Consider the following 25,352-nt stretch of genomic DNA (forward strand, 5'->3'; position numbering starts at 1 on the left):
AATGATTTTTGAGCGCTACGGTAAATCAAACTATCATACGATTATGCAGAAGTTTCAGTCAGTAAATAATATAAATCAATATCAAACTTTGTATTGAATTTCTGAATTTTAATATTTCGTCTTAGCCCAATAGTAGAGGAAAACAAATAAAAAAATATTCAGGGAGGGGGGGAGGTTGCTTGATATGCTACGTATTTTCCAAGGGAGGTATCAGCATTTGTGACTAAATGCTACGAGGGGGGAGGGGGGTGTAAAAAATCAGTGAAAAAATACTACGTCATTTATGGACGGTTCCTAACCTGTAAATTCACCTTCAAGTCGCTTGCGCCACCTCAAAATCTTAATGTGATTTAAATTCAGAAGCCAACACGAATTTTTGGTTTTTAGAACATTCGAAAAATAAGCCGCACCCTATTGGGCAGGCCTGCAATAGATGTTGCTTGGGAGTAGCAAACCTATGTACCTACATTTTCGAGAACTCCAAAAATTGTGAAGTCCATAACGGCGCCGGCCACGTCCTTACGGCCATTGGGAAAAGGAAAGATTATGAGTGTGATATACATTGCACAGTGGTCCAGGAATCAGTTTTACGCGGAAAGATGCATTTTGAGCTTTAGAATAAAACATTAGACAAAAACGGTCTTCTACAAAGTTGTTTGTATTAGTTAAGCCCTTTGTTTGGTGTTATTGAAAATTAGGGTGGACCACATTTTCATAGAAATTGTGTGACTAACTTTCTTATTTGTAGAAATTATATTATACATGCTTCAGCAAAGTTATAGACCATTCAATTTTAAGAAACTTTGCCAAAAAAGTTTTTGTTGTATCTCTTAAATTGACCGATTTAGAGCTTTTTTCCTGCAGTGACATAGGGTGGTCCGAACAATACTGGTTTTCTGGCTCTAGTTTTTCTGTAGCTCAACATTTGACCAATCTAGAGCATTTTTTCCTAAGCATCGCAGGGTGGTCCAACAAAAATAAGTTTTTCAACTCTAGTTATTTTAATATTATTTTCTTGTCAAAGTCGTCTATGAACGACTTTTAGAACTTAACAAAGCGCAAATTTTTTCATGCAAAAAGATTGTTGATATCTATTTTAGTTCGAAAGTTTTTAAAGTTTTGCGATAAAAAATATTTGACTTTCAAGACGTTTTATTAGAGTTACAAAAATAACACATCTGTAATTTTTTGATATGATATATAATTACATTTTGTCTTTTGAACGCCGTCAAAAGATATTTTTTATATTTGCCCCAATCAGAGATATTCACAATCAAAGTAGGCATGTTTTTGAGAGAAAAACAACAATAACTCCTAAACGGAAGGAGATAGCGAGTTTCTTCACTCACCAAATTGCGCATTTTTTAAAGCTCTAAAAGTGTTTCATAGACTACTTTGATGAGAAATTTGAATTGAAACTCTAGAGCCAGAAAACCAGTTTTTTTCGAACCACCCTATGTCACTGCAGGAAAAAAGCTCTAAATCGGTCAACTTAAGAGATACAAAAAAACTTTTGAGGCAAAGTTGCTTGTAATTTAATGGTTCACAACTTTGCTGAAGCATGTATAATATAATTTCTACAAATAAGAAAGCTAGTAACACAATTTCTATGAAAATGTGGTCCACCCTAATTTTCAATGAAACCAAACAAAGGGCTCATCTAATACAAACAACTTTGTAGAAGATCGTTTTTGTCTAATCTTTCATTCTGAAGCTCAAAATGCATCTTTCCGCGTAAAACTGATTCCTGGACCATAGTGCATTGTTACTAGCTACCGAGATCATCTCTGCATCTCCATTGATGTCACAGGAAGGAGTTTGTTTATGGGGAGGGTTCAAGAGCCACATTATCTAAATCCACATTGGTAAGTGATGTGATTCATGTAACTTCAATTCAAAAATTCATCTCAAGAAAACGCGACCATATAGTATGTCGACACAAGGTTATGTAACATCGCGGTCCACACACACAAAATGCACAAGACGGTTAAAAGTGTCACATTTTGTGTATCTGGCGAAAAACGGCTTTGAGGTCGCTCGCCCTCCCAGGTGTGGTGTGCCGCTAAAATGAAGCGAGTCGTACCTAAGGATCTCTCCAAACTACACGGACCTGCATTAATTTATAAATATTGGTAAATCGTTTCTGTCCTTTGACAAGATTCTAACCCTTTACTTGTTCATCTCGGAATTAACGAATTAACATATTTTTGGAATGAAGTTTATTCGGGAATGAGATTCGATCCCAGGTTATCGGGGTGAGAAGTGTGTGTTTTAACCACATCAGGTCAATCCACAAAATTGAATTTTATGAAATTCTGTGTAAATTATTAAAACTTTCCTGCATAGCCTCGCAATACAATCATCAGACAACGAATCTGTACAATCACCTTTTTCTACTTCTGCTCATTGAATGCCTAATTCTGCTGGACACGTCGCAATAATGTTATCCGTGTGCAGCAAAATTCCAGGAAACTGAACCGAACGAAATGTTTATGCCAAAAATGTCATCTACAATACAAATTAACGAACGCCGCCGGGCAAAACGAGACGCAGGTTCACCGATGGAAACCCCAAAATGAAGAAACATGATTAAATTTGTTTCCTGTCTATCGCCAACCTGGCATAGCCGGATCAGAAATAAGGCAGGTAGACGAAAGAGATGACGCTCCATACCAAACACGCTGGCATTTGCAGTATTGCCACGTAGTCAACGGAGCAGATAGATATCAATTCCAACGACGATGATGATGACGACAATCGCAATGTTTGACGATGTGATTAAATTTCGGGTTGATTGATTGAAACCGACGGACGAAGTTTCGTCCCATTTCGGCGTAAACTTTTCTCATCAATACCGGAAGAAAACGAGTCCTTTCCCAGGAAATTCGCGGTATCAGCTCTGTTCTGCACGGATACCTACCGGCGTCGTGGTATTTCAGATTCCGTGCCAGGTGGGTCAACTGCAGGGGAATGTAGCGCGTGTCGGCCCGAGGTGGACTCCGGGGGGCAGCGGCTGGCGGGGAGGAAGCACCGGGACCGAGCGGACACAGGAATGCCCGCTGCAGTTCCCAACCCACCTCGGAGATGATGCTCGCCTTCCGGAAGTACGGGGTCACCTCTCGCAGGAATTTTACTGGAATGGAGGAAGAGAAAGGTGGAATGATTATTAGAATTATTATGATTTTCATTATAGTATCTCTGCTGTAAAACATGTACCTTACGATTCTATAAGTTCAAATATACTTTTTTAATTTCTTTATTAGTATTATAGTTAAGGTACCGTGGGGTAAGTGGATACAGAAAAATCAATAGTCAACTTCATTGTTATGTACAGCTAACGTAAATAATGTAATTCAAACTTTTTTCTGTGGATTACAAATGAGGGACTAATATCCTTCAAATCGTCATTTATTTCGATTTTTCTGATTGTTATGTATTGAGTATGAGGGACTTGAAAATTTGCGCCAAATGATCCACTTGCCCCACCATGGTGGGGTAAGTGGATCACCAATAACAAACATCTGTTCTCAAAACAAATGTGGTGTAATTATGTATAGTATGAATGCTATTACTCTAGTTCTTGTTATTAGTGCTGGTAATTTGCATTTTAATACTTTGAAATTAAAAAGTATCTTTATTTAACCAAAATATATGTATATACATATTTTATACATAAGTTCACATTAATTCGTACAAAAAAAATATTGGAGCTAGAATAATTTGAAGAAAATTCATCCATTTATACACATCAGTTATATAGAAGTATTGTAAGATTATTCTTAACGATGTTTTATAAAAACACTCGTAGTTTAAAAATATTAGCTACATTTACTTTTCAATAACAAACTGAAATGCTTTTATTCTATTTATGAATATATTTGTATCATCTGTCTAGAACAATTTATATGCTCAAATAAAGTACGATTATATGCTATCAAGTGGAAAATTTGTATATTTTGCTCCTCTACGACTTAGCTTAGATAAACCACGAAAAATTTCGTATAAATTTGAAAATTATTGCTCTTTAATACCAGAAAGGTTAAAATAAACTTTTAGGTGGATTAATTCAAATTTTCTTTGTTCAATTTGACAAATTTAAGCTAGGAATGAATAAAGTTAAGGGAAAACAACATTTGCGGATACAGAAACTTATTAAAATTATCGTAAGCAGTCTGCCAATAAATAAAAATAATACTTGATCCACTTACCCCACCCCATTAAAAAGTTGGGGTAAGTGTATCATATACAATATATCTGTATTTATTTATAAAAATCACATATTTTTCATTGTGATTCATTCAATTAGAACTGAAATGCTCACCACGTGTTGAAAAAACTAATAGTATTCGACTTTAGACAGAGATACAGTGCATTTTTGATTGATGGAAAACAATTTTCAAATAAATTAATTTTTGCAGCAAACAAGTTTGCTTGTGTTGGTGTACGTGTAGTACCAGTTTTGCAATAGTATCAGTGTGGGCGTAAGTATATAACCTAAAACAAAGCAATGATGCGTAAACATTAAACATATTCAAGTATTTATGCTTAATATTGACGAATGATCCACTTACCCCACTGCTACACTTCCCCCACTGTACCTTATTACATTATATCTAGGTGTTCTCTATTAGCCAACACTACCGCAAGTCAGCTGGAAACAAAATAACTTGCTGCCCAGTGCATTTAAAAGGCAAATAGGCAGCTATGAAGGTATGTTTACCAAGCTGTGTTCCAACAGAAACACCCAAAGTTTCAAAAACATTGGTTTCAAATGACGAAAAAAATTGATGTTTTATACGTCTATGAATGATGATAGCAACTCCACCACATGCTCCATCCAGTCGATCATTGCGTTTGGATCCCACTTTCCACTTTGATCACAAGTCAGATATTCATAGCCATCAATCGGACCATCGCACGCACACCGTCACACTTCATTCACAATTAAAAGTAATCATTTTGCACGTCATGCACGAAATTTAAATTTCCCTTGTCACGTATATTTATGAACCCTTCAAGCTTCCAGAGAGATACCTGCTTCTGCGGGTAGACAATAAAACCCTCCCCGAAAAAAAAAGAACAATGAGTGATGGTGCGTGTTTCCAGGAAGAAAAAAAAGGCGAATATTTCACCACTTTTTCAATCAATGTCATCGCAAGCGAAAATCGTCATCACGCCAAACTTTTCCCGCTGGATCCTTTTCGGCTACCTGCAGCCTTTGCCAGAAACCCTTTACGCCCTTCTTTTCTGCTCTGTCGAAATAATTTTTCATCGTCAGAGCGCGTTTCTTATGCTTGCTCCGGCTTACCAACTGTTTCTTTTTGTTGTTTTGATTCGTCCCGCGAACCCTTGAAATGAGTTAACCCATTAACGCCCAGGGTTCCTCACAGTTCCGTATTTGTTGTTCAAAGTTATATTCCAATAAAATAAACCAAATTTCATTTAGAAAAAATCATGTCAATGGGAAGAAATAAAAATTCAAATGTATTCCCACTAGCGCCATCTTGGAAGTTGTTTCCAAAATAATAAGTTTACAGACTGAAACCACTCGAGGAGTCGTTCATCGGTGAATTCCAAGCTTGTTTTCGTGAGGACCAGTCGACAACGGATCAGATGTTTACCTTGCGAAGGATGCTAGATAAATTCCGGGAGCATAACTTGCAGACTTACCAACTGGTTATTGATTTCAATGCATGATACGATTCAGTGAAAAGAAATGAGCTGTGGTAGATAATGTTTGAACATGGTTTTCCGGCGAAACTAATTAGGCTGATAGTAGGTAGCACGTAATGGATGGTTCAAAATCAAGTGTTCGCAATGCAGACGAGGTGTCAATCTCTTTTGTGGTGTTAGACGTGTGGAGAGAGACGCGTTTTCGAATTTTCTGTTCATAATTGCACTCGAGGGTGCTATTAGGAGATCTGGCGTGCAGAGAAAAAGCACTATCAGCACGCAGTCACACATGCTTCTTAGCTTTCCGAGCGATATCAACCTTATTGAAATCCATTTATTCTACCAACACGAAGAACATGGTTGCAGGTAGATATAGAGGTATGCTTGGTGGTGAAGTTGTTGAGGCAGTGTTTGATGGAGATGTGTTTGAAGTTGTTGAAGAATTTGTTTATCTTGGAACATTTGTGACATGTGACAACGACGTTTCCCGCGAAGTGAAAAGACGTGTTGCGGCTGCAAATAGCGCCTTTTACGGACTACGTATCCAGCTTAGGTTCCGCAACTTGCAAACGGAAACAAAATTCGCCCTGTATAAAACACTGAATTTTTCCGGTGGCTCTCTACGGGCACAAAGCTTCTGTTCAGAAGTTCTGTCCAATTTTAGCACCCTGAGAGAAAATGGGTTAAGGAAATTCCTCCCCCGAGCGGCGGCAAGTGGCCGCGAACATTAAACCCAACTGGAAAAAGGGAAGTGCCTATACCTCTAGTTTCAACAGTCGTCACAGTCGGCTCGAAACGCAACAAACTTACTCCTATCAATCATAATTTATTACCGACGACGAGTTGGGCGACGGCTCGCGGATCCACAGCTTGAAAACGCTTCGGCCGGAATTCAACAATGCGAGTAAAAATTTTCAGTCCACACAAACACGCGAATATAAGGCGAATGCCGACGCGATGTTCAGTGAAGCATAAGGGAAAAGTATTTCTTCATCGAATTCCAGAACGGGGAGTGAAGTGATAGATGAACCATTCCGGTTGTTTTGAACAAGCTGAAAATTGAAGTCAGGGTTCCAGTATAGCTTTACTGATGTTCCATAACAGCCTAAACTATGAAGTTCAACCATGTTTTGGGTACTACTATGCTTCCTGGTTATCCGTTTACTCTCTTGAAAAAACAATCAACATGCATGAATAGTCGTCTTTCAAAGATTAATTAATATGCTACACTTCTAAACATTTTCAATACAATATGTTCAATCATATTTGAGTTCAGTGATGGTTTTAGGTTACCCAAGAAATGATCATGAGCAAAATTTATCGCCCGCAGTTGCAACTCCGTTATTGCAAGAACAGCTGTACTTTCATAGGGAGCCAACAGACGCTACTCGAGATCAGTAGCATCCTCAATGTGTAAGTACTGGTGCTCTTATCGTTATAACAAACAATAACGGTGCCGGCTGCGTCCAAATGCCGATCAATTTGAGAATGAGAAGAAAGTTTTGGCATGTTACTTGCGTTATGGAAGCCGTTGAGTCCTCTGCTTTTCCATAAGAATGCACTAGGAGGTTGGACATGGGAAAGAGTTGTTGAAAGGATTCGTTTTGTTTAACGGTAAACGATATATTGCCGCCTAAACGAATTCGCGACATTTTTTGTTGATCACTTTGTACGCCGAACAAGTGTTCATCGCCTCCTCCTACAGGAGCAAGCGACGCGATCAAAAGATCAAACTCTACTCTGTTTTAGGTTATCTAAGAAATCTACACAACTATACCTTCAAATATACGATCGTAACCTGTGTTTCCTCGGAAGTCATGAATAACATCAATACTCCAGCGAGCTCAAGCAACATAATCTATCATAACTAACTTTAAGTAAAACGGCTATCTAAAGTTATCCAAAAACACCAAAAAGTTAAGGACTTTAGATCATCAAGTGGGATCAGTCTTGGAATATATTAATTTAAGCATTTTCAAATATGATTCGCATTCATGAAACTCCTGGAAATCTCTGTTTATGCTTGTAGATCTGAAGGACTAGGTATTCATTTCATTTATTCGGTTAATATCTGAGCGGCATTCGAAAACCTCAAGAACTTGTTGATCCTCTTCGAGTATGTCCACGTGTCAAATCTGTGTTACGAGCGTTTTGTACTTAGTCCATTTGCCACGGGAAGAATTTATTTGACCGCAAGTTCTTCTGCGTTCTAGTGCGCTACGAAGTAAGATCTATGGGGACAGCAGGGACGAAAGTCCAAAGGCTTAAGTAACCCCCAGGACCTCTGCAAGTTGGGATGCAGATGGCGGTCGAGTTGTGGAAGCGGGTCACAGAAGATGCTGGACGACTGGTTGAACTTTCTCCGGTGGGTCAGTCCGGGCTCGTTCCATAGAATCGACGGTTTCCATCTATTCCAAATACGATCGCCTTGTCTCGCAAGTTGGCCGACAGCAGACGATCCGAAGCGCGCTGAATCAAGGGAAGAGAGTTACTTCGGCTGTTCTTCGCTATGGTATGGATGGCTATCCTTGCTATGCACTGAACCGCCAGAAGTTTACACGGTAAAGTGTCCGCTTCGGCCATGATCGAAATTATCGGGATAGTAATGAAGGCTCCGGAAGCAAACCGATCCATTCTGTTATATGCCGGAGCGAGGATCAGCAAGGTTGATGGTCCTCCTGGGCTCACCAATCCGATACCGTACGTCAGTTTTGCTATTACTAGCGCCTGCAACAGACTTGTCCGATTGATCCGCGGTAGTTTGGCCCGATCATCTGGAGTACTCTCAGACGTGACTCACAGGATTTCTTCATCGTATTGAAATGTTATTTTAATGTCAAGGTACGATCAACAGTGACACCTAGAACCCTCAGCCGGTTGGTTTTCGGAACAATGATATTCCGCGCCGGATCCCGACGCTCATTCTGGCTGCTGCAGAACACATGCGACTTGGCAGAACAAATTGCAGAGCCGACACTCTTCGCCCACTTACAGACAGCCTTCACGGTGGCCTGCAATTTCGTGTGTTCTACGCTTTTAACGATGAGGAGGATGTCATCAGCGTACAAGAGTATATCGACTCCATCCGGCAGAACCCGGAAGTTGGCTGCATCGCTATCTGGAACAGCGTTACGGATTACACTGATCCCTGCGGCACACCATTTTCCAGCTTGTGTTCACTGGACGTGTAACCGCACAAGAAACGTACGCTCCGAGTGAAAGCTTTACAGTAGATTCATCATCCGACTACGTATTCGCAATGATTTCAGGGTGCGAAGTATACCGTGCCGCCAGGTGGTGTTGTATGTTTTTGACAGATCCAGAGCCGCTAATAAACAGTGCTCGTCGGCGTTTGGTATCGACCTCTCCAGCTTCGGTACCGCGTCTCTCACTAAAAGCTTGATGACGCTTGTCAAGTCGTCCGGTCGACTCCAGCTCCGTGATTAGACGACGGTTGACATTTCGCTCGAGTAGCTTCGCCATACAGCTGGTAAGCGAGATAGGACGGAAGGAGCAGAACTGGAATCTTGGCAGTTCGGTTTCGGAATCGAAACGACGAGGGCATTCCACCCAGCAGTGTAAAATTTACGGACACGGGAAGGCGTTGAAGCAGCGGGTACCCTATCATGTCAGTACCTGTCGCGGCACCTCGCCCTTTGTCGAGAGCCCACAGAATTTCGGCTAGAGAGATGTCAACGTTGTACGCGTCACCGATATTAGACGAAACATCTATGGACTCTCTCAGCTGCCATTTCCGTCATCTGAAACGATGAAGGATAGCTAGACGTTGCCAGCTATTCCGCTACATCATTGAGGTTGTCCGTGAAACCTTTAGGCCGTTTGAGGTAAATGAGCGTTCATGCCGATTTCCACGATTGATTCTTTGATTCTCTAACCGCCTTTCGCGCCTCTGCTTTTGCTGCTTGAAATTCCGCCCATGCTTCGGGTTGATCTGCTGTAAATGTCGGAGTGACCGAAGACACTTCGTTGCCGGCGAATTTCCGCCTTTGCCTCGGAGCACCGCTTTCGGTCTGATTCGGATGGATGGTTTCTGCTGTAATCCGTACGTATAACTCCCAACCAGCCCGAGTGAACAGCCATTTCTGTTGCGTTGTTTGCTGATTTGACCACCCAGGTATGTACACCGCAATTGGGAAGTGATCTCTGTTGTGCATGTCTGATAAGGTTCGCCAGGTGAACCTCCGAGCCAGACTTTCTGAGCAGATGGTCACTTCGATCGCCGAAGTGTTGCCCGAAGGCGGGTTGATGCGGGTAGCTGAGCCATCATTCAAGATCACCATTTGCTTCGTCAGGGTTGTTTTGGCTATGAATCATCCAAGCGCGTGTGATCCCCATGCGATGTGGTGAGCGTTGGAGTCTCCTAAGAGCAAATCGGACCTACCAGCTGCTCGAGCAATTCAACTAGTGCGATCAGGCGCTGAGCTGAACTCGGCGGAATGTATATCGAAACAACCAGCCCGGCACTGGGGAAGCTCCACAAGATCTTGCTGTCTGGTAAACTCCACATGTACAAGACGTTGATAAAACCGGTAGTCCTCTATGTCATAAGACGTGGGCAATGCTCGAAGAGTACCTGCAAGCGCTAGGATCCCCAAACAACCAGAAGTCGCATGAAAGTTCACGTAATAACTCGTTTATTCACACAAACAACTTCGAAACCGCAAAACACGGTGGATAAAATCGTCAGATTGATGAGTTTCCTCGCATAGAACGCTTCTTTTCTGAGTTCATTTGTACATTTTGTTTCGTCCCGTACACTGGTACAATGTAGATCGAATCAATCCATAGCAGCTGTCAAATCAACATTTGTTATCATAGCTTAAGTCGCATAAGATCACAGGTTAGTTCGGTAGAAAATTTACACTCTCGCATTGTATGCTATTATTCATCACATAATGAATATACGTATATCGCCTCCACTTTTGTACGTAAAATGCCTTTTCGCGACATCTTATAAGTGAAATTTTGCACATACAAAGCCTCCAGGTGATTTCGTTATACGTACATTTTGGTTGTCTGGGGAGTTTTTGAACGACGAGTGCTAAGGACGATCTTTGGCGGAGTATGGAGGAGAAGAATGAAACAAGAGATTGCGCAACTTTACAATGAACTCAGTATCCAGAAAGGTGCGAAAGCTGGAAGAGTACGATGGGCGGCAGTTATACATTTTGAGCTGAACGCGAGCCAAAAGTGAACTGAACGCGTTCTAATTTTGCACGAGAACCTAGTAAGCATTGAACTCTCGTGCAAGATTCTGCACCTGCTCGAGAACGGCACGTTCACTTTAAAATGCACAACGAAACTGAAGACCATGAAAAACTACATCAGAACATATTGAATTCATGGTATTACGGGTTCAAATTTTTGAACTGCTCATTTTTCAAGCCTACTTGATCCCTCGTTCAAAATTTTGAACTGGAACGCAAACTGAACGCGTTCAAATACAACACTGACTTTCTGACGTTATCAACAACATTCAGATTTCACGAGTATTTGACGGGTTTTATAACTGAATCATTTTTGACAGCTTGAGTTTGATTGAATGATTTAGCATGAAAATCTCAAGCGATTCATGAAACAGATCTCTGATGAGTTTATTCACGCGGGAGAGCTTATTGGTTGAGATTTGAGAATGAGTCTAACAACACTGTGCCTCAGTTTTTACAGCTAATGTTATCAGGTATACAAGCTCATCGACCACATTAAAAGTAACCCTGGCTACCGTCACACTGCTTCCCAGGCCAAACCTTTCGCTCTCGAATCTACCGTTTTGATTCATATTACGGACAGCTTTTAATTCCGGACACTCTTCTTTGTATGGGAAACATTTCAAACGAAATGTTTCAATTTTTGCCGTTCAAAAGTTCACATATTTGAAGCTTGTTTTAATAGACATTTTTCATAAATATCTATGAAAATTCACAATGCCCAACTGCTTTAAACGTCTGTTTAGTGGTTTGGCGATTTCAGTCGATCATTTGATTTCTTTATTTATGTTAACAAAGATTGACTGGACTTTGATGATAATAATTGGATTTCGGCTTTCAGTCACGAATTAAGCGTTGATTATTTTAAATCATTGCCAACGTTTCGATCCAGTTGCTGGGATCTTCTTCAGGGCTCGTTATGAATAAACGACAAGTTGATTCATATCGAGCCCTGAAGAAGATCCCAACAACTGGATCGAAACGTTGGCAATGATTCAAAATAATCAACGCTTAATTCGTGACTGAAAGCCGAAATCCAATTATCATCATCTCTATTTATGATTCTCATGAGCTGTCCGGAAATGGAATCAAAATGTCCGGAAATCAAGGCAAAAGTAAGGAAGCGTCCGGAATAAGAATCATGAGAAGTCCACACATTTTCATTCAGTTAAAATTATTCATGTTGCGGAATCGAAATCTTCACTCACCATTTGGTTTCAAGGGTCGATGACGCGGAGGAATCATACAAACTGATTTATTCTATATGCTTTTCGATGAGCAACACTCCACTGAGGCCTTAACTGTCCGTAATATGAATCAAAACGGTACCAGCACGTACTTTGTCTTTGACGTATTCACTACACGTCTAACTTTTGCTACTTCGCGTTTCAAGTAGGAGTGCACTTCCGACAAACACTCGTGGAGCAAATGAATTAATTGGATCTTTTGAAAATCATTATTGAACCGTGGCTACTTTAAGTGACTGTTGGGTAGGTCAGTGGTTAATCATCAATATTATTATCTTCGCTTTCCTGATCAGCCTAGATAGCCGTCGGGAGCGGTTTTCTAATTTGCTAAGAATGCACACGATGAACTACCTGTACCTCACAGGTGACCCCCGATTCAGGATCTAATGTGGCTTAATGCTTACCGTTAAATGAATGTGAGAGGGGCCTAAAGGGCCATTCTCATTGCGACGTGCAGGGCAAGGGCCAGGGCCGGGATGTTTACATTTTGCGACAGGGCTTTTTCGCTCAGTTCACACTGCGGTCGTGCTTACCGGGCATGTATTGGGTTGTCATGATGCGAGATTGCACGTACACTACGACGAAACTGTCAAATAATTCTGTTTTTGCAGATTGAGATTGATAATTAAGTTCTGAAATGAATGTTACTGGAGGAAGTCTAAGAGGAATTCCTGAAGGAATATTTAGAGGAATACATGTAGGAACTCCTGGAGAAATCCATAAAGAAACTCCTGAGTAAATCCCTTGTGGAACTCGTGAAGGAATCCCTTAAGAAATACCAGGAGAAACCCCTGGAAGAACTTCTTAAGAATCTCTAGTGGAATTTTTGAAGGATTCCTTCGAGGAACTCTTGGAGGAAGCCTTCGAGAAACTTTTGGAGGAATCCCTGGAGGGACTCCTAGAGGAGCTCGTGGAGGATCTCCTAGAGGAACTTCTCGAGGAATCCCTGAAGGAACTCCTGGAGAAATTCCTGAAGGATCTCTTGGATAAATTATTAAGGGAGTCCTTGAGGAATTCCAGAAGGGACTCTTGCAGAATTTCTTGAAGAAAAACCAAAAGGAACTCCTGAAAGGATTCCTGGAGGAATTTCTGAGGAAACTCCTGGAGGAATTCCTGAACGATCTCCTGGATAAATTCAAGAAAGAATTCCTGAAGGACCTCCTGGAGGAATTTTTCAAGGAACTCCGGAAGGAGCTTTCGGAGGAATTCCTAAATTAACATCTGGAGGAATTCCTAAAGTAACTCCTGGAAGAATTCCTGAAAAAACATCTGGAGGAATTCCCGTTGGAACTTTTGGAGGAATCTCTGAAGAAACTCATGGAAAAATCCCTTGAAAAATCACTGTAGGAACTCCTCGGGTAATTCATGAAGGAGCTCTTGGAAGAATCCCAGCAGGAATCTTTTTAGAAATGGCTGGAGAAATCTCTGAAGGAAACCCTAAAGGAATCTCTAAAGAAACTTTTGGGGGAATTATTTAAGGAACTCCTGAACGAACCTTTAAAGGAGCTCCTGGAGAAACTTCTGAAGGAATCTTCAGGGAGTTGTATCATGAATTCTGCAGAAGTTCTGCTTCACTTGTCCAAGAGCTCCACTGTTCATTTCAGAGGCTCATCCTGTAGTTTTCCCAGGGATTTTTTGGCGTTCCTTCGGAGATTCTTCAAGAACTTTCAGGTATTCCTCCACATATATCATCAGGAAATCTTCCAGGATATCATACATGAATACTGAAAGGAATATCAGGAGTAGTTTCTGGAGGAATACCTGGGGGAGTTCCTTGGAATATTTTACGTAATATCTGAATGAATTCCTGTTTGAGTCACTGGAAGGATTCTTTCAAGAATTCCAACGGGATTTCTCCAGGAGTTTCCTGACGAGCTCTTGAAAGAATTCATTGAGAGGTTCCCAAAGGAACTCCTGGAATAAATCATGGATGAATCTATGAAGGACCTCTAGCAATTTTTGGAGAAATCCTCTTGGAATACTTGGATGAATCTTTGGAGAAACTTCTGGAGGAATCCCTGGATCGACTCCTGACGGAATCTATTGAGGAAGTTCTGGAAGAATACCTGAAGGAACTCTTGGATTAATATATGGAGGAATTCCTGGAGTATTCCCTGGGGAAAATTCTGGATGAATCCTTGGAGGAAATCCTGCAGGAACTTTTGAAGGAAGAAATTCCTGAACCAACTCCTGATGAACTCCCAAAGGAACTCCAGGGTGGATTCCTGAAGGAAGTCTAAGAGGAATCTTTGGAGGAACTGCAGAAGTTCTTCCAATAATTCATCCAGGAGTTGATCCAAGGATTCCTCCAGGAGTTAATCCAGGGATTCTTACACACATAAGTTACACACTTAGATTAAATTACTGGGGTCGGTAAAATTTTACTGGGTTTTGGAACTACCGAAAAAGTCAGTAAAGTGAAAACTGTCGCCACGCGTAATTGAAAAGTAAATTTCACCATGTTTTATTTTTTATCGATATATGATATAAAAAGAAAGCTCTCTGCAAAATTTCAGTGAAAAATCTCTGTTTTTCGATTTCTGACATTTTTTTTAGTTTACTGACTTTTTCGGTAGTTCCAAAACCCAGTTATTTTTACCGAACAGATTGAGTGTGTACCCTAGGGATATTTCTGGAGACCCCTACAGGAACTTTCCGTAAGTTTCCTCCCAATATTTCTTCAGGGATTCCTCGAGTAGTTCCTCAACAGTTTTTTTTTTCAGAACTGCAGGAATATCTATAATTTTTCATTTTAGGGATTTCTCCAAGAGTATGTTCCAAGGATTCCTTCAGGAGTTCCTGCAGATTTCTTCACTAGCTCCTCCAGGTTTTTTTTTTAGTACTCAAGGTGTACCTCCAGGAATGCCTCCAATAGTTCCTCTGGGAGTATCTTTAAGTATTCCTCTGGAAGTTTGTTCTCTTATGGTTCTGGAAAGTTTTGGAAATACTGAGAAAACTGAGATTTGTTAGAAGAAGAATTCTATAAAAACTCATAAGTTAAATTCATGAAGAAATTCATGGATGCAATTTTTGAGGACGTTCTAAAAGATTTGATTGAAAAATCGTTGAAGAATTTTTTAACGAAATCAATCAATAAATTCCATAGACATTCTCAGAGATACTTCTAAACGAGTCTTTTGAGCAAATCCTGCAATTCTGAGAGAAAGAAAAGAAAATTTTTTTGGAGACTTTTGTGAAAATTCTGCATATTTGAGGGCGAAATTCCTGGAAAGAATTTTGAAAAAGTGATTCAAAAACCTCATAAGTATTCTCAGAGTAAACCATATCTGTGTATGCAATGATGAAGCAAGCCTTGGATCTAAATTACTGAATGTAATTTCATAGGGATGGAAGATCTGTGAATGAATTATCTGAGGAATTTCAGTGATAAATTCTCTAAAAACGGCTTTGGGTATCTCTAGAGAAAAATCAAAGGAATGCTTACCCTGAAAGCATTATTGCAACAAATTAAGGAGAAGAATCTGTTAGGAGCTCTGGAGGGAATCCTGGACAAATTTTTAGAGGAACTTTTGAGGAATTTTTGGTAGGAATTCTCTCAAGAGATTGGTGAAGTAAATCTTAAGGGCTATTTATTATTCACGTAAAACAATTTCGATTGTTTCTCAATTACCACTTCTTGTATGGTACTTTTAAAATTCCAAACCTTCAATGGATAACTCGGGTTGATTTCGAAAAATGGTCCAAACTGTGTTGTTACTGCTACAACACGTGGGCTGCCAGGACAAATCAACCTGGATTCAAATGCCCTAAGTGGGCTCTAAGGGACTCAATCCGGAAGAAGTTTCCTGGATTAAACTCCACGGGTCCTGATTCGCTTCTTCGCTCCTCACTTCTCTTTCTTAACTCTTTTAACTTCCACTTTCTTAACTCTTTTAACTTCCACTTTCTTAACTCTTTTAACTTCTTGTTAATTTTATTTTAAATTTCAACGTCCACTTCGAATTGGATCCTTGTAGGAAATAGACCGAATCTATCCTTCTCCGATGCCTAATCCCTCTATCGTTGGGTAGTCTTTTTCTCTTACCTTTCCTCTACTGAACTCTAACTGTTATACATTTACTTATAGCTAGTTTTATTGTGATGTAGTGTACTAAATTTATATCAGGTGTAGGGGTGTTTTTATAGCATGCAATAGGATTTAAAATATAAATTTCACGGAGACATATAAATAACAATAACAAAAAAAAAAAAAAAACAAAAAAACTTACAAACTAACAGGCTTATTGATACAAACGGTAACAGTGTGTATAAAAATATCCAAACAAGATTTGATCCAGATTTGCATAAATTTTCGTAGAGTCATGTAAAGTTGTTTGTGACCCCAAATGAACTTAAATAACATTGATCGTGTTACAGTCGCCTCTCCACATCTCGATATCGAAGGGACCATCGAGATAGGGAGAGATCGAGACAAAGAACAAATTTTTAACGAATACTAGATTGAAAAACACTCCGTTGCCAAGAAAGTAATAAACAAACAGATGCCAGTTTGCGCTCCTAATTTGTTTTGAATCCTAAAACTTTGGTCTAGTAACCTTCGATATTGGTCATATCGACATACGGAGAGAAAATTGGGAACAAACAATCAACAGAAACACATCGAAATATGGAGATATCGAGATAAGGAGGATATCGAGATATGGAGAGAGAAAATGTACGAAGACTGAAGGGATTTATGAAATCATCGACATAGGGAGAGATATCGAGATGTAGAACATCGAGATGTGGAGAGACGACTGTATATAGATATAAATTTACGCTTCTTCATATTATTTGCCTTAATGCCTCTGGGACACTATACTGCGAAGCAGGCTATGTCTTATTAGGAACGTAACGTAAAAAATAAAATAAAATTTCAAACCACTGTTAACCTTAATGTCTTAATCAAGACATTTTGCAAACTTCGCAAAAAAAAAATAAAAAAATCCAACGAAATTCAAACTATTTATAAAAGTGATGCGTCGCTGACTTGAAAGCTTTCCCATCATTCGCATTTCAAAAAAAAAAAAAAATTCAGCCCTCACTCTCAAATTGGTGGGATGTGTTCAAATAGTTATTAATTATTTGCCAGGGATTTGTTTCGAGAATTCCCTGACGATTTATCACTATTCAAACACCACCGAAACAACCTCCAAAGGTCCCTTCTCGGGTGCGTTTTATTTGTTTTTCACGAGCAATAGATACCGATCTGGTGGTCAGATTACGAAAAGATTAATTCTGCCTAGTTTGAGTTCTGGCTACGGTTAGGATAGCTAAGGTGAATCATTTACATAAAAGAACAGCAACGACCATTCTTTGCAGACTCATGCAAAATTGTACAGCCCAGGTTGCGCCAGTTTGATAACTTCTAAGTGAATAACCTTTTTGGACCCAGTTTCAACTACTCATAGCAAACATGATATGGCAAACTCGAGTGTTCTGCCTTATGCATGAGTGCACGTTAAGAACACAATCGTCGATACACTCATTTCTGAGTTAACTATCTGGTATTCAATGGAAGCCAGTAATGTTTTGAGACTAAGAGAGCTATCTAAGTTATGTTTTGAGTCGTCCTAGATTTCGTCGTAAAACTAGGCGTAGAAATCGTGTTAAGTATAAATGTTTATAAATTTTATTAGAGTATATCAAATTTTTTTCAAATCACTTTGAAAATATTCGAAAAGTCCAACTATCCACCGATGCGACCCGCCATAGCCGGCCATCCCCCACCATTAGGCCATAACGCACAAAATAATGAAACATAAAGGGAGGGAGGCCGGAAAACAGAAACCGGAAAGCCTCTCGGATCGCTGGGAAAATCTCGGCCAAACGAAATAATCTACCGGAAACGGGAAGTTGGCGATAGCGTCACCACGCTGTGAAAAGACGACGACCACCAGGCACCGAGCATTAGCGTCGCGTGAATGTTATATGGTGGGAGCGAGGGGGGAGTCAGGCATTCCTCGGCAGTAGCGGACGAAGAAAGTGCGCGCTCGAAGAAAAAGCAACAATATGCCGAGGGAATAATTCATTTTCTTAATTTACTTGCTTGTATATAATTTTTCATCGGCTCTCGAGCCAAGGGGCGTGCACGGGACGCTATGTTGAGTGGGGACTTAACTAAGCTTAAATTTAAAGCCATTTTCATCCTAATTTGGAGGGTCATTCCGATGATTTTAATGTGACCCCGCTGATAAATGTTAGGTACCCAGTTTTATGGTAGTTAAGGTTCATATTAAAAAAATCAAAAGGCTTACTATCAGAGAGGAATACAAACTCTAACAGGAAGTCGAGTCTAGTACACGACACTGAAGACGACTTCACAGTTGAGGTCGAAATACGTGTATCTGTCAAAAGATACAAACTCTAGCGGAATTAAAGGGTATAGTACTAAAATCACGTTACATTTATTTATATGTATTCCACTAAACAGACTCCAAAAGGCAAAACCTCGATTCACGTACTAGATCATCTCTTTTCATGAATTAATTCAAATTACGAACAACGATCTATTTCGTAATATGTATGAGATTCCAGTGTTATTTGATTCCATCTGAAATATTAAATCAATTGAATTTCCGACTAGACTCGAATCCCACCCCAGCACACGTTACCGTCAAATACAATCAGCACATTACGAGCTGGGAAAATAGGATGGGGGGCAGTTGGTGTTGTTGGTCTGCGTGTTCAAAAAAGGGGATTGTTCCAGCCCGATGAACAGTTTGCAGTCGCTAGCACAGCTTCTTCCCGAGAGATTTCAAATCCTTTTCATAAACTTTCGCCAGTTTTTTTTTCTGTTCTCTTTCGGCTTAGGCTTATGCAGCTTGCCATCTTCTTTAGTTTGTTTTTTGATTATGTTGATCCGGTTTGCTGCTTGTTTCCGCTGTTACGTTTCCTTGTGCTGTGCTTCAAGATTCTGCTTATTCAACCCTTGAAGAGCAGGAGTCGTCGAGGAAAGGAAGTGTCGGAGGTAATTTGAAATCTGAATTAAGCCATTGTTGGCGGAAGCTTGGAGCTCGTTGTCTAGAATGATAATTTTCTGCCAACTTGAAATCTTTTGTAACTTAATGAGTGCGAAACAACATCATTTCAGTCGTTTGGATCGACAAACTCATCAATGCTAATGGTTGGCCATTACCTGACTGCAAAGGATAAAGCAACAATCGATGTAATTTCGCAATGAAAAGCCTCGATGTCGGAAAATCGTGTTCTGATCCCAGTGTTGTCTGCTTCCCCTCCCAGAACCCTGACCTCGTGCCACACAAAAGCTCCTCGCAAGCACACAAAGAGAAAACGTGGCCGTCGTGAAAAGATTATCCCCTGAATGACAGATAATCATCATCAGCTTCATTTGCCACATGGCATGCAATTTGTTCAACATTCCCAACACTTGTGAACTGTCATCAGGACAACATCGTCCTCCTCCTCCTCCTCTTGCCACCACCCAATTTCAGGGCAACTTGTGAACGCACACCACCAATGAAGAACATGTGCCTCCGTGCCATGGTCATTATTATGCTCCTATCAACGAGCTAGCTAGCTGGAGATAACTAACGAACGGATGTCGACAGTCAGTGATATCGATGAAAGCATTAGACATTCGGGTGTTTGGCACAATAAGGGCGTTTGCCATGGCATTAACCGTACAATAAATTGTGTGGTTCGATTATGAGTTGCAATAATGTCAAATGTTACACTTGCCATTCAGAAATTTGATTACATATGATTCTAACTTCACCATTGTGTATCAATGCTTGTCAAACTTTTCCGAATGTTTGTATTCAGCCATCAGCAGTCAGAAGAAACATATCTATATAAAAAAAAATGGAATGGTGTTTGTATGTCACGAAATGGCTTGAGAACGGACAATCGGATTTAGAAAGTTTTTCCAAAGTTATGTTCCTGAAGTGTTCCGACGTGTTTGTGTATATAAAAAGAAAAAGATATTTAACGGGAAAGTTGAAAAAAACAGGAGTAAACGGAACTTCCATTTTGCACGGGCGTTCCATGGCGTTTTTTAACAGCCTACTTGATGGCAAGACGAAGTTTGCCGGGACCACTAGTATTAAATATAAATAATAAACATCTAGAAGGAGTGTTGTTGGGAATTTGCCCAACGTAAAACTGCACAGGGTTTATTTCCAAGATAATAATACCACAAACGACCGGACACGTAGGATTTACGTTTAAATGTGGCTATTATTAAATTCCTGTAATGGATGTCATGCATGTTCATGTTAGTTTACATGTTTTTACCTTAATTAATAAATGTCCATTTAGTATTTTTGCAATATATGTTTGTCCATTGTGACTTACGTTTAGTCCCGTTGTGCGCTATTGGATAATGTTTCAGTGATCATGCGAGCTTTGAGCTTCGATCTTCTAGCCTGTTAACCAAACATTATTCATTATAAGTAGTAATATTCAGTCTTAGTTTAAGTATTTCAATAGTATTTTAAGTGTTTAAATTTACCTTTGCATGTAGGTTCTCAATGTGAATAGATTTAGGGTTATGGTAATGCACTTTGTAGGCTTAAGGCGACACTGTAGATAAGATTTCATTAATTTAGCAATAACTTCCACGTAGTTCATAGAAACACTATTACCTTAAGTGAATTATAGTTAAATAGCACAATTTCAAATTGGTTTAAATGTACATAATAGGTGATAAGTAATGAAATTAGGGAAATTAATGTAGCACTAGAATGATGTTGTGGTTTTCACGGTAACAACGTTTTCTTTGTCCCCAATACCGTTGAATGATGACGTTCTATATCCCTCTTTAGGTAAGAAGGTATCATACGCTACCAGCGTAGATTGGTGTATGTAATAATTAAAGAGGCTAGATTGGATAGAGAGGCGCGCAGGTACATCAGGGTGTACTCAACACTCCCCCCAGGTACGGCGATCCTCTGGTCGGCTTACAATTCGTCGCGCCGTACATCCAGCACGGCCAGCTTGGCTACCGGACGTTCAAACACTCCGGTGGCGGTTTGCACGGTGGCCGTCCTGATCTTGTTGTCCTTCTGACTGATGCTAGTACCGATGACCTTACCTTTGGGCCAGCAATTCCTGGGAAGCTTTGGATCGACGACGACCACTATGTCGCCGATAGCAATAGGCTTCGTATCGGTATACCATTTCGTTCGGCGAGTGATCTCCGGCAGATAGTCACTCAGCCAACGTTTCCAGAACTGGTTCGCTAGCTATTGAGACATTCGCCAGGTCCGTCGTAGGGTTGCTCCGCTATCGTCGAGTGTGCATAGTGGCTTAGTACCATCAGATGACCCCAAGAGGAAGTGATTAGGGGTGAGCGCGGATGCGGACTCATCGTCTACTGGGACGTGCGTTAGTGGCCGAGAGTTTACGGTGTTCTCGATCTCGGCTAGAAGGTTCCGTAGCACTTCGTCGTTAGGCTTGTGAGACGGCCGAATCGCCATCAGGTTTCGCTTCACGATGCCTATTAGGCGTTCCCAGCTGCCGCCCATGTGCGGTGAGGCTGGGGGGTTGAATTTCCAGGTTGTTTCGGTCCCACCAAACTCCTTCATCAAATCGTCCTGGTTGAACCCAGCGGCAACGTTCATTAATTCACGGCTCGCGCCGATGAAGCAAGTGCCGCGATCACTGTAGATCGTTTTTGGTGTGCCTCGACGTGCTACAAAGTTGCGAAGACCCATGATGCACGAGTCGGTACTCAAAGTGTGCACCACTTCGATGTGGATCGCACGCGTAGTCAGGCACGTAACCAGCATGCCCCATCGTTTCTCCACGCGGCGCCCTACAACGACTTCGAGGGGACCGAAATAGTCGACGCCAATATGGGTGAAGGGACGGGCGAATGCGTCGAGTCGCTCTGAAGGGAGGTCAGCCATTATAGGTGGCTGCGGTGTGGCGCGGTGGTTTTTGCAGTGTTGGCAATTGTACCGTACCTTGGCGTAGGCCGCTCGTAGTCGTGGTATGCAGTATCTTTGGCGGAGCTCATTTATTGCGGTTTGGTGGTTAAGGTGGTTATACTTATAGTGATAGTGTGCGATAATAAGTTTGGTGGTATGGTGGTCTCGTGGAAGGATAATTGGGTTCTTAGCGTCTTCGGTGGCTTGACAACAGGCGTCGATTCTTCCTCGCATCCGCATCAATCCGTTGTTATCCATCCAAGGAGATAGTTTAAACAAGGAACTGGTTTTGGGAATGGGTTTCGACGGCTTCTGCAGAATTGCTATTTCGTCTGGGTAGGCCTCGCGTTGAGCTTGACGAATCACGTAGCGTTCGGCGATTTGCTTTTCCTCCGTTGAAGGAGGCCCATGAATGGTGGACTTCTTCTGGACCTTCAGACGACAGTTCGTAACGAAACGGTGTACGAGTGCGGCTACTTTGATCATCCGCTTCCAGCTGGAGACGTTGATTGGTGGATCTGGTGCGGAGAAGTGAGTTAGCAGTGAAGGACGGAGTTCTGTTGATGTCTTGCTACCCTTCGTTGATTGGCACGGCCATAATTCTTCCGAATTCTGTAAAAACTCTGGCCCGATGAACCACCTGGACTCTGGTGTCATGTCCGGAAATTTCTCCCACTTCGTGCCTTCGTCAGCTACGTTAAGCTTTGTCGGGACCCACCGCCATTGTTTCTGGTCCGTAGCTTCTAGAATCTCGCCAACACGGCTGGCAACGAAGGGCGTGTAACGACGATGATCCGAGTTTATCCAGCAGATCACATCCCTGGAGTCCGAGTGGAAGAACTGCTTACTTGGAGTGATTGACAGAGACTCGGTGACCGTTTGGGAAAGTCGTGTACCGATAACAGCTGCCATTAGCTCAAGTCGCGGGATAGAGTGGTATCTCAAAGGTGCTACTCTTGTTTTGGCGGCAACTAAACGGCACCAAACGAAGCTATTCCGCTCAAATCGTAGGTAGCATGCGGCAGCCATAGCGTTCTCGCTCGCGTCTACGAATGTGTGCAGCTGAACGTCTTCGTACTCCGAAGAGGTTTGGGAGCAGAAGCATCGAGGTATCTGAACCTGTTCGACTTGAGGCAGCACTCGCAGCCAGCTGCACCATTTGGCAAAGGCGTTGTCATCGATCTTGTCGTCCCATTGAATTCCACTGCGCCAGATTTCTTGAAGTAAGATCTTGAGGAACATGAGGAATGGCGCGATGAGTCCAAGGGGGTCGAAGATCGTCATCAGAACCCGTAGAACTTCTCTTTTCGTGGGCTGGCGGCGACCTTTCCACAGATCACTATCATAACGGTTCCAGCCGACTTTGTAGGTGAACACGTCTGAAGCTGTGCACCACCACATCCCGAGCACCTTTTCCGTTCCCAATTCTGGCGAAAGGTCAAGATTCTTCTCTTCCGTGTTGCTTCCACGTAGGGCTTCCAGGACGCGATGAGAGTTGCTGGTCCAATTACGTATTTCGAACCCGCCCTGTGAGTGGACGTACCTCACTTCTTTGGCAAGTTCGACCGCCTCCTCCTCTGTGTCGACGCTTACCAACATATCGTCGACGTAGTGCCGTTTCTCGATAACCTCCACCGCTGCAGGGTATTTCTGGGCGAAGCGCTGAGCATTGAGGTTCATCGCATATTGGGCACTGCTGGGAGAACAACAGGCGCCGAATGTCATGACGCACATCACGTAGACCGCTACGTTTCCATCATCGTCCCTCCAGTAAAAACGTTGACACTGCTGGTCTTCTGGCCGGATCCGTACCTGGTGGAACATTTCCCGTATGTCACCAGTCAGGGCTATGGGACGTTCGCGGAAACGGATCAATACAGTGAACAACGACGAAAGATGATCGGGACCTTTCAGCAAGGCAGAATTCAAAGATACTCCGAATGCTTTGGCCGCAGCGTCCCATACGATCCTTACTTTCCCTGGTTTATTTTGGTTTGTCACTGGAAACACTGGGAGGTACCAAACGCGCTGTGATGGTTGCCGCAATTCTTCGTCGGATAACCTTCGTATGTAGCCTTTCTTCAGGTAGTCCATCATTTTCTCCTTCAACGTTTTAGCCAATATTTCCTCCTTCATCATGCGCTTTTCAAGGCATTGGAAACGTCGCTGGGCCATCGCTCGACTGTCCGGCAGGCGAACGGCGTCGTATCGCCAGAGTAGACCGGTTTCATAGCGTTCCCCTGTGAACTTAGTTAGCGACTGGAGAAGGAACTGCGCTCGTTGATCCTCGACGGAGAGAGGTGCTTCAGAAGGCTTCATGATCCCCAAGCTATCCAACGCAAAGTAGTCTTTGATAACTTGGTGTAGATCTTCGTCCGCTTGGCACTGATCCTCGCAAGAACCGATGTGATAAACAGAGTGCACTGGGCTGGTTACATCTGTGGATCTTCCTCCACAAACTGTCCATCCTAGACGGGTCTTGACAGCGACGGGATCGTTCGGTTTACCTTCGCGGCACTTGAGCGCAAGGCTGAGATGCTGGTTCTTAAGGCCAATGAGGATACGTGGCCGAACGCTGTGGTATGATTCGAGCGGCAGTCCCATTAGGTGAGGGTAAAGCGATGTGAGTTCTTCGGTGTCCATCGTCTGGTGCGGAAGCATAAGTTCGTTCACAGTACGTGCACCGTTGATTGTGAAACTCTTAGCTCCTTTGTGTACACCAGCTATCTCGAGTTCGACGATCCGAGACTTTTTCTCTTGACGTTGCGTGCCACCGGTCCAGTGAAGACAAAGCGATCGCACTTCTCCATCTAGCTCTAGTTCATCGGCTAACTCTTCGTCGAGTAGCGTGAGATCCGAACCGTCGTCGAGGAAAGCGTGTGTACGGATCGATCTATACTTGCCGTGTAGCACAACCGGAAGATAGCGAAACAGTATGTCGCTCGATTTAGTCTGATGTGCGTGGCAACTATGCGTCGAAGGACCGGCTCCTGTCTTAGAAGGCTCCGTACCGTCCGTCGTCGTTGGGATCGATGCAGGAGATGACTGCGTTGTTGGTGAAGCGGGTGATTGTTGCTTTTGGTCTTTGTGCAGCAGCGCGTGGTGCTTGAACTGGCAACCATCCTTTCCGCAAAGTTTGGCTTGACACTCGCCGTTATGTCGGCTGAGACAACGACGACAGAGTCCGAATTCTCGTACCGTGGACCAGCGCGAATCGCGGGAAAACTCTAGAAACCGCTTGCACTTGTCGACCGCCTTGCAGGCTCCTTTGCAAACGAGACATTCTCCGTTGGCGTTCGAGCGCTTCCCAC

The 25,352-nt window shown here is 42.0% G+C and overlaps 1 protein-coding gene and 1 long non-coding RNA gene across 3 annotated transcripts in view; both read right to left on the minus strand.

Moving 5' to 3' along the window:
- LOC5575195 (beta-1-syntrophin) overlaps positions 1 to 25,352 on the minus strand; it is a 756,119-nt gene that overhangs the window by 182,964 nt on the left and 547,803 nt on the right. Inside the window, exon 6 of the mRNA XM_021850899.1 lies at positions 2,921 to 3,133. Coding sequence (XP_021706591.1) covers positions 2,921 to 3,133 — 213 coding nt within the window. The remainder of the gene's footprint in view (positions 1 to 2,920; positions 3,134 to 25,352) is intronic.
- Positions 20,255 to 21,107, minus strand: LOC110678876. 2 transcript variants are annotated; one of them, XR_002502012.1, is made up of 4 exons: positions 20,755 to 21,107; positions 20,622 to 20,692; positions 20,465 to 20,535; positions 20,255 to 20,358 (listed from the first exon to the last, which is right to left on the minus strand). It is a non-coding gene; the product is annotated as an uncharacterized LOC110678876 (long non-coding RNA). The 2 variants fall into 2 exon arrangements; XR_002502011.1 differs by having other exon boundaries at positions 20,255 to 20,535.

Source organism: Aedes aegypti, chromosome 3 (genome assembly GCF_002204515.2).
Source record: "Aedes aegypti strain LVP_AGWG chromosome 3, AaegL5.0 Primary Assembly, whole genome shotgun sequence".
Lineage (NCBI taxonomy): Eukaryota > Metazoa > Arthropoda > Insecta > Diptera > Culicidae > Aedes > Aedes aegypti.